Source organism: Lissotriton helveticus, chromosome 11 (genome assembly GCF_964261635.1).
Source record: "Lissotriton helveticus chromosome 11, aLisHel1.1, whole genome shotgun sequence".
Taxonomy (NCBI): domain Eukaryota; kingdom Metazoa; phylum Chordata; class Amphibia; order Caudata; family Salamandridae; genus Lissotriton; species Lissotriton helveticus.
In genome coordinates, this window is record NC_136072.1 from 488830732 (window position 1) to 488840892 (window position 10161).

The following is a 10161-nucleotide window of genomic DNA, read 5'->3' on the forward strand; positions in this document are numbered from 1 at the left end:
TATGAGAGGGTCGCTTGCTTCCCTGCTTTATACCCATTTTGAGCAGTTCTCTCACTCCCTTGCTGCGCCCATCGCCATGGTTTCCATTCTTAGATGAATGCTTAATCAAAGCAGCCGTGCTGGTGACGTCTCCGACGACCAGCAGAGTGGCTAGCTGTAAGAAACGGGATGCTTTCTAAACCTGTGTCCACAACGCATCGCATCAGGACAGGAGACGGGGGCTGGCTCACCTACTCGATAAACAGAGCTAGTTAGGATTCAGGTTCCCAGTTTTCCGTTTTTACTGCGTTTTACAGATAAATACAGGCAGAAACAATATGTTTCCTGTCTGTATTTATTTTTAAATGCACAAAAATTGTGCTTTTTGTGACTGGCTCTCCAAGCGGTCTCTCGTGAATTCCAGACAACACTGGAGCAGACAGACCGCATGGGGAGTTAAAAAACTGTTTAAGATTTCCATAAACACAGGAATTTGTTAACATGTATTTGCAGTTTAATGCTGATATTTACCTGTAGGCGTAGTGTTTTACTAATGTGGCTGCTTAATTTGCCAAAACACAGCAAGCATCAAAGTATAAGCACATGCTAAATAAATGTGGAAAAATACAATTTTACAACTCAAGACACTCTAAAAACAATATTAACATGGATAAACACCAATAAGAGGACCAACAACTAAATATGGTAAATACAGACGGAAATGTTAAAATATAAAGTTATACAATAAAACCGGGTGCCCAAGTTATGATTGAGCCATAAAATGTAGCAACTACAACATCAAGTGACAAGCACGTCACACTCGCTAACTTCAACAAGCATTGATAACGGGAATCTTGCCGTATTTTTTTTTTTTTTTTTAATTGGGATTACGAAGGGTATGTGGGACTGAAGAAAAAACACAATTGCGAAACGACGGAGAAGTGGAGGGTGGGAAGAGAGCAGGAGACAGGAACAGGGGGGAGGAAGGAAGGTGCGAGAGGTAGCAACGCGGTGCAGGCACAAAGGGGTTTGGGTTAGAGGAAGAAGTGGGGCATGTGCTCCTAGGAGTGCTAAAAGTGAAGCATTATACAACATGCAAAAGCAAAAGTAGTCCTCTGGTGTCAGCTGTGGAAGTGCACAACTGATCTAATCAAAACAATGCGATTAAAAAAATGCTCCAGAGCTTGACAAACAGAAAACACAGGAAAGCCTTCACATCAGGAGCAGGAACTGAAAGAGGTAGGAAAGCCATTCAGTCATGAGAGTGGCGCAGCCCCAGGGCCATTCTAAATATACGTTAAATACCAGTAACATTGTGTCTGCGACAGATGGATAAAGATATCTGTAGCAATTGACCGCAAAATACCGGAGATGTAGAGAGACGCCCTGTAGGTTCTCAAAGGGAAGTTGAGTCACCTTTAATTGGGATAAGGCGGCAGCACTCACACTCAAGAACCGCACATATCTTTGTGCACTGATGCACCCAGTCACCTCTCGATAGATCCCGGCTCTGCATTGGTCACTGCTCTCCCTCCTGCTTCGGCTGCCTTGTGTGCCTGAGACAGAGCTACTGACATGTCACTCATATGTACATTAAAAACATGTAAATGTCACACATCTGCAAGCAGAAAACTTGGCACCCACGGGATTGAACCCACATGTGCTTATTGTTTCTTCCTGTTGTCAACAGAAGAAAGTGGAGAGGACATTCAGAGGTACTGTGCAGTATCATTCAAAGGTGACCGCTTGGAGGAAAGCGACAGTTCAGGAGGGAAAGTGGGGGCGAGGAGAAGAGTGGGAAGCACAGGAAACAAACTCCATAAAACAGTGGACGGAGGAGGACTGGGGTGCAGAGGAAATATGAGGGAGGGAGGGATGAATACCCCTAGATAGAGGTAGAGGGGCAGTGACAAGGTGAGGCCAGAAAATGTGGAGGGAGAGAAAAACATAAACAGAAGGAATGAGATAAAAGGAAACCAGGAAAGGGACTTGAGCAAGAGAACATAAGACACTAGGAGGGAGAATAAAACATGGTGGTGAAAAGAGTGAAGAGATAGTAAATAAGAAAACAGAGATACACGTTCACTAGTATTCAGCAATTGCAATTCAACAAGTATTCACAAAGCCAAAATACAAGTGAGCTTGTGCCATGTAAAGCGCAAAGGTTGAGGTGGGGTGAGGGGAGGCAACAGGAGTCGCAGCCGTTGAACGATGGTTGGAAGGGTAAAGGGATTAGGGGAGGCGACATAGTGGAGAGGTTATCACAAGAAACTACTTACCGCCCCAAAGCCCCATGTAAGCTTTCATGAAATGCCATGGCTCTAAGAACAGCCCATCCAGCCAATGCCAACTTAAAAAAAAAAAAAAAGCCAACAGCCAATTGCTGAAGAGAACCGAACTAAAACCCACTTTTCTTTATTGTAAATATGTATGTGTATGTTTATAGGTAACATGAGATCTCCGACAGACAGCTACAGTTGTCTAAAAGCGCTACAGAATCTTTCTATTAAACAACTCATATAGAAATAATGAATTAGTCTATGTGGATGCAGCAAATGCAGTGTTTTTGACACATTTGATATATGTTTGGCTGGCATCTCTATTCAGGGCCCATTTTTCTGCAAAACAGGATCTTGGGCACCGTGGTTACTTACTACACTTCATGTACACCCATACATATGTTGCAAGACTACAGCGTATTTAATACAAGGTGCTAGTATTTCCTCTGGTCACACAATGGGATGTGTAATCACTGTGGTGGTTAATGGCTGAGATGCCCATGTTTTGTTGCTATTGACTGAATGTGATGTTTATAAGTACTAGTTGTTAACATATACATGCCAGAACAGTTCTATTTGTATCAGAAATATTTTGAATGTAACAAATATAATTCAAACAATCTGGCATGCTTTTTTTCAGACCCTGTATTGTACACGCAACACCTCATCATTGTACACACACAAATGCACACAATTAGCAGTTTCTTGCAAAGAAGTGGCCATATCCAACTAGTGGTATTGGTGCTTAGCGATGTAAGCAAATCCCCCGCTATCAAATACAAAGAAACTATATAAAAGTTCACATTGGTGCATTGAACAAAGTATCTTAAAGAAGAGATTTCATATCACATTTCTGCTACCACTTTGACAGAGAAGACTGAGGAGCTTATTAACAAAGGTAAATTTACATGTGAGAACATCTAAATGTGTACATTTGCTCTTACACTTTGGGCCTAATTTATAAACTGCATTTTGTAGTACATTAAATAGTACAACTGTAGTGCTAATTACTTACTGCAAAATTCATTTTACAGACGTACGATTGTACATCTCCTCTTCTTCAATCTTTTCTATGGACATATCTCCACACATGCAAGTTTACCACGTAGAAACAAATGTGGGGGGGGGGGTGTCTTCTACAAAATAGGCTGGGTTTAGGGAAGAGTGAAATGGGGTTTGGGAAGGGTAAGGAGGTGTTTAGAGATAGACATGCTAATATAAACAGCCATCCCCAAAAGAATAAGCCCACTGCTATTACCAACCTATACTTTCAAAGTTACAACAGTCTAAAAGGCACTCCCTGGAGCAAATCCACCGCCAAACTTGCCCACTCACAGGCACTGCAACACACAAATTCAAATAGAAAATAGGAGCGCAGGGACTTAAAATAGAATCCCATAGCAAATAATGTTGAAATAAAATAATGAATTTCTACTTTGTAGACATATTTATGAAGTTAATTTAATATTAAACTCATGAATAAATAAAAATTAATTATACAATATTTTAATAACCTTTCTTTCATTTAAATATAAAATGTAACTATATCTCTAGGAGGGTGTTGCAGTACCAGTGGCTCACCGTGTGTGGTGCTGGACTTACTCCAGGTCTGATTTGGAGTACATTTACAACTGTTTTGGGAATGTTTTGGGTGCAATAGTTTTAGAAGTGCATTGTGTAAACAGGAATAGACTTAATCTTTTATGTGCGGGTGAATGTCTCTTCCACATCTGCTATTTAGCCCTCCCTAAACAACTCCCTACTCCTCCCTAACCACCTACTTAGACATAAGTTTGCCCCCTTTTCCAGTCACTCCCCCATCCCTCCCATGTTTACTACAAAAACAAATAGGTTTGTGCTTGGAGATTTACGCAGTCGGGACGGAGGTTTGTAACACATTCCTAATCTTTACTGCAAAACCACATCCTTCAAAGCCCACTTTCTCATTTTCCTTTTTTCAGGGAGGAGAAAGGGACAAAGCACAAGAGATGACCCACATAGTGCCTCTTCCTATCATGTTTGCCCATCCTGATTAGTTTACTTAAATGTATCCCAGCTGGCTGAGAACACTCTGTGAAAACACAACATACCGACACGGAAATCCACATTAAAAAAGAAAATGAACGCCCGCCATTAGTAGCAAGCTTCCCTCTACCATACAAGCGTGAACCCCGGGTGTAATTGCTTCTTGTACAGCCACACCATTGAATAATCTGCGCATGCTTGAATTATGCCGCTTGGAAAACATGATCTAAAACAACCACTTAAGGGGATTATGAAGAATTTAGGATTCTTCTTTTGTTCCTCCAGAGACAACCAACTCCCACAAATGAACCATCCTCCTTACACCAAGGGCAACTTCCTCCTTTCAGCGTGTGGCCAAACGCGTAGCGCAGCTGGTATATCCCGGACCCCAGCACAGAAGGATCCTGGGTGTGACCAATGCAGGCCCAAGCTGGATAGGAACCCTACTTCCTGTTCCAATCAGGAGGCAAGACAAAGAAACAGGAAGTTCTTTTGGAGAGGAATCTCTTTAATGCAATTGGAGAGTGGGCAGGACCTTCGCAAGACCTTCAAGTAGATCCCCCACGAAGGTAGAAAGACCATCACCCACACACTTGTAACTAGCAGACTGGACTACAGTAACGCCCTCTATGCCGAATCAACAAAACCCTGCTACACAGGCTCCAGACCATCCAGAACACTGCAACCAGACTCGTTCTCGGAACCCCACAACACGAGCACATGACCCCTCACCTATGAGACCTCCACTGGCTCCCCGTTGAGAAGAGAGTAACCTTCAAGCAACTCACCCATACCTACAAATCCCTCCACAACATCGGACCCAAATACCTCAAAGAAATAGTCTCCTTCCACGTACCCAAAAGGAACCTCTGCTGCCCTGACCTCGCCCTGGCAGAGCCCCCACGAATCCGCAGAACAAGAGCAGGCGGAAGAGCCTTCTCCTACCTCGCAGCAAAGACCTGCAATGAGCTCCCAGTCAACATCAGATGCTTCCCCTCTCTTCACACTCTCAGGAAGAACCTCAAGACCTGGATCTTCGACTGATCCGGAGCTGCATCCCCTCTCCCCTCAGCGCCTTGAGACCCTCTCTGGTGAGTAGCACGCTTTATAAACCCCTGATTGATTGATTCTACTGATGCACCCCTCTGCCCATTCTTGGCTTCTTGAATCTCATCCAGTCCAACTCTCACTACCTTGATGGGGTTATAGACCGAGGGGTCTGTGGATTTCCTTGAGTGAGATCTTCATTGCTTCAGGGTAGATCCCATAGATCTTTTAGTGTAGTGCTGGTGTCCTGAGCTGCACTTTCACCACCTCTGCGTAGACCCAATAGATACTTTACTGAGGTGCATGCAGACTTCCTTGAGTGTCACCTCATACTTCAGTGAAAAGGTAGGGGTTTAGGCTCATAGGCCCATAAGATTTGCTCTTACATGCCAACATTTTAAAACTAGAAAGAGGGAGATATTGAATAAAAAAAAATAAAAAAATCAGGGTCCTTTATTTTCCTCATTGACATACATGAAAGTAAAGACAATTTTAGTCAGGAGACAGCTAAAGGAAAGCAATTTTTTGGCTTAAAAATGTTGTCTCCCAACTGAATGGGGTATCTTTGCATGTATGTTTTCGGTTTTACTCACCTGATTTCACCACCAACCGAGCATGGAAGGGATTGCACATCTGTCATGCCACTCACCTTTCAATTGGGTGCATAAAATAAATGCTGTATGAAGTGCACCCTACTCCATGCACATACCTATGTTAAGACAGGTGTGCAAACCAGCAACATCAAGGTCACTGCAACACACCCAGAAAACATGTCAGGGTCCCATGCAGCTCAATCAACTCTTCGTACATACTTAATACCACACACCTCTCCAACCAAATATACAGGTCTGTCTGTCAGACCTGTACATGCCACAATAGTGGCATGTACTTGCTACACAAATGCTAGATAACACAACATAAGGAGTTCATGCTACATTTGAATACAGGTCGGTGGGTAGGGTCTATTCCTCCAGGGTTTAGCACACTTCCTGACGTTGAAGAACGAGCCTAAACTTTTGAAGAGGGTGCACCTAACTTCTATATTTTTAAGTTTATAAACAGACTATTTAGTGACGTGTAAAGACAACATATTGGTCGTAGAATGGGGGCATTATTGCTTACAATATGAATTCATGGGAACTCATAATACTCTTGGGGAGGGCAGTATCTTTCATATACTTCGCCAGCAAATGCTTACTGGCGTTTTCAGGTACAGTATTTAGGGGCCCATTAGGATGGCGGGCGGATTGCCCCCGCCAGGCTGGCGGTAGCCGCCACCGGCCTGGCAGGGGCAATCCGCCCGCCATCCTCACCTAAATAACTCCCCGCCATATTAGGATGGCGGGGGGGGGGGCCGCGGCGGATGGAAAGACCGTGCGCCGCTTTTCCGCCCCGGTCAGACCGGGGCGGAAAAGGTCCAATATGGTGGTGGTGTCCAATAGACACCGCCAGCCATATTAACATTGGCTTTTTTAGATGCCTTTCCGTGGCGGCAATGCCACCACGGAAAGGCATGCGGTCTTCACTTTGGGGGCCCCCTGTGGGCCCCCAGAGTGAAGGAGAGGTGGGGGGTGCACACGGGGGTACCCGTGGTACCCCCCTGCATTTACATAAACAAAGCGGCAGGCACCGCGCCTGCCGCTTTGTTTATGCAAATGCATACGTGCATTTTTAGCATTGTGGCGGGCGGTGCTGAGAGCACCGCCCGCCACAATGCTAAAAAAGTAGGATGCGCCTGCCACAGTGGCGGGCGCATCCTAATACCACCCCTGCCCTTATGGCGGGCGGTCCCAATAACCGATAGGATGGCGGGCGGACTAAGTCCGCCCGCCATCCTAATGACCCCCTAAGTGTCACGTGTTTATTATTATTACATATTTTAGCAAGAAACCAGAAACTGACATATTAACCCGTTTACCGCGGGGGTGCGGGCGTTCTACAGAGTGGGCGGGGCTGTGTCGGCCAATGGATGTGCACAGCACCCAGAAGGTAGTGCTCGCGTCGGCCAAGACCACGGAACGGGTTAAAGCACCTTGAGTGCAAAGGGCGAGATGGTCTCATCTTCACCACAATTTGAGTTAGATGAGCTGAAGCCGAGGGCATCTCGTCTTTAGTTTTAATAGATGTTCACTTTGAGCCTAGCTGACCTAACCCAAGCAGCCCACAAAATACTACTTGAACCTATTCTAGATAAACGCATGAATTTAGAGGGAAAGATATGTCCAGCCAGGGATTTAAGTGGGCTGGGTCCGGCCGGTGCTTAGCACCCACGGCTCTAAAAAACAGGTGCTGAAACAGGTCTATCAGGCTCTCCATTTTTGCCCTCACCCTCGGGATGAAAAAAAATCTGTTCAGCAGTACCACCCTTCACTGCCTTTGATGCAACTTTAAAGAAACTTGGGGCATATTATCAAGCATGGCGTTAACATTATTGCCGCTTTAGCGGCAGAAAACTGCTGCTAAAAGGGCAATAATGGGCTTGATAATACGGCCTTGTGAATTCCCATAGAAGCCCATGTTCACACCAGAACATGGGCATCCACAGGAATTCTCTATGGCATAATATCAAGCCCATTATCACCGCTTTAGCAGCAGTTTTCTATAATGTTAACGCTGTTTCTTGATAATATGCCCCTTAGTTCTTTCACAGTCTCATCATTTCAGAACGGAAGTACGTTACGTTTTGCAGGGTTGGATTGGGATTAAAAATCATCTCGGGTACGCTAAAATAAAGTGGCCCACATTTGCATATTGTCTTTCCGCAAAACACTGCTTTGGCGAAAATTTATTAAAAGGGGGCGGGGAGGGGAGTCTCTGACAGAAGCATATTTTCTTAACTTTACTTAGATTTAAAAAAATGCACAGATTAGTTCACTCTGGACACACCTGAAAACAAGTGAAGCCACTTCTGCTCAGGCTCCCTGCGCAATATGCATACATTAATGGTCTGGCCCAGTGAGCGAAAGGGAGTGACACCTCTTCCCCGTTGGTAAAAGGGAGGTAATGGAGGCCCATCCACCTCCAGAAAGGCCACTCAGGCACCCGCTGGTGGCATCCGAACAACACAGACACATCAAAATCCCCCCCACCCCCCAGGCTGCCCAAAAAAGTAGCCCACAGCTGTATCTGAAATTCCGGCCCCTCGGCCATTGCCAGAGTGCCCGCCTTACCAATCCGACCCCGACGTGTTGTATTATAGATCTGGATGCAATGTCAGAAGCACCAACACAACAGCCGGAGGCACGCTATGCTAATCACAGATCATTTATTAGCCTACATCTTTTAAGCCACACCCTTAAGTACATCACCCACGCTCCTTTGAGAGCCCCCCCCCCCCCCAGTTTTTTCATCCCACTTAAAGCCCGCATAATATATACTGTTTAACTGCAAAAACGTAAGGTTTCGTCTAAATATTATGTGTTTTCGTGAGTTATTTGAAGTACACCCAGACATTATAAACCCGCTAATACTACAAAATGAAACAGGATAAACTAGGACTTCAAAGCTGCCAGAAACATAAAGGCTGCGTCAGTCAGCACCCTGGAAGCTAGCAGTATTGTTTGTTATTAGCGCAGACCAGAACGTCTTACCTAGTGCTTTTAGATACTCCTCGAAGTTGTCATTGCTAACCATCTTCCAGTAGCCATTGAAGTCTGTAGGCATTGTTGAGGGCTGGAGCGAAATGGCCGAAGAGGCAGGCGAGCGAGGTTTGGGGCTGAAGCAGGCTGTGGGAGCAAGGCGCAAAAACTCAAAATCCCTGGTGCTCTGGATACCGTAGTCCAGGCGAACGGGAATGCAGGACTGCAGGTGTCCAGACTCCGAGAATGGACGGGTTTAGTCCGTGGTGTATAGAGAGAAACGTGGAAGAAAGAGTAAGGGGGTGGGTGGCGCAGGTCCACCGAGGAGTAACAAGCCTTGACTGCGGGATTGCAGGTTAAAATGTGCAAAACCGCGGCTGCTGATAACAAGGGGTGTTTGAAGTACAGAGTGTCAGGCTCCTAACAGAACCGGAGCGAAGGTTTGAGAGGCTCTCAGCGGCCGAAATTAGCAGCGGAAGTGGAAAGAAAGCAAGGCGAGCTCACGCTTCTTGAGCTCGGCGTTCAGCTCTGCTGCTTCACGCAGCCTGCTCTCTCGAATCTTATACGTGCGCTCTCCTCTGAGCCCTCCTAATCCGACCATCTTGCCGTTGTTTACTGAAATCCGCTGACTAAACTGAATAGTTGGTCGCTCGGAGACAGCACTAGGCAACCAGCCTAAAAAAAGTGGAATTTAACTGTTCCTTGGCCGACTGCCTAGGATGTGGTTTTACGGCTAGAGGTGCCGACTTTGCAAGGGAGGTACCACGTTCGAGTCTAGGCACTTGCCGTTAGCGTCGTGTGATTCTAGGCAACTCACTTACTCTTCCCCTATCTAAAATGAAACAAAAATAAGTCAGGCTTTTGTGCAATTTAACTCGTGCTGATTAAAAGCTCTCCAATATTTTCGGGTGGGGTCTCGGCGTTAGCATCCCGTGATTCTAGGCAACTCACTTACTCTTCCCTTATCTAAAAAGAAACACAAATAAATCAGACGTTTGTGTAATGGAACCGGTGCTGATGTAAAGCTCTCCGGGTTGAGTTTGCACTATATAAGATTTCCCCCAAAAATGTATTAAATACCGATTTTACTCTTTGGAGATTAGGTTTGATTTTCCTATAAACTCAGGTCCATGGCCTCAAAGACAAACAGCGGCAAAGCCAACAAGTCATGCTTACAATTTCAGGTATAACCCAGACCTATTCGTTTAGGGAATGCTTTTTAGAAACTATTTTTTATTTCTCTGATTAATATA

At 45.2% G+C, this 10161-nt stretch overlaps 1 protein-coding gene across 1 annotated transcript in view; it reads right to left on the minus strand.

Annotated features, from left to right (window-relative positions):
- RBP1 (retinol binding protein 1) overlaps positions 1–9440 on the minus strand; it is a 156806-nt gene extending 147366 nt beyond the window's left edge. The window contains exon 1 of the mRNA XM_078666101.1: positions 8921–9440. Within this exon, the coding sequence (XP_078522227.1) occupies positions 8921–8993 (73 nt within the window). The 5' untranslated portion in view covers positions 8994–9440. The remainder of the gene's footprint in view (positions 1–8920) is intronic.
- Between the last annotated feature and the right edge of the window lie 721 nt (positions 9441–10161).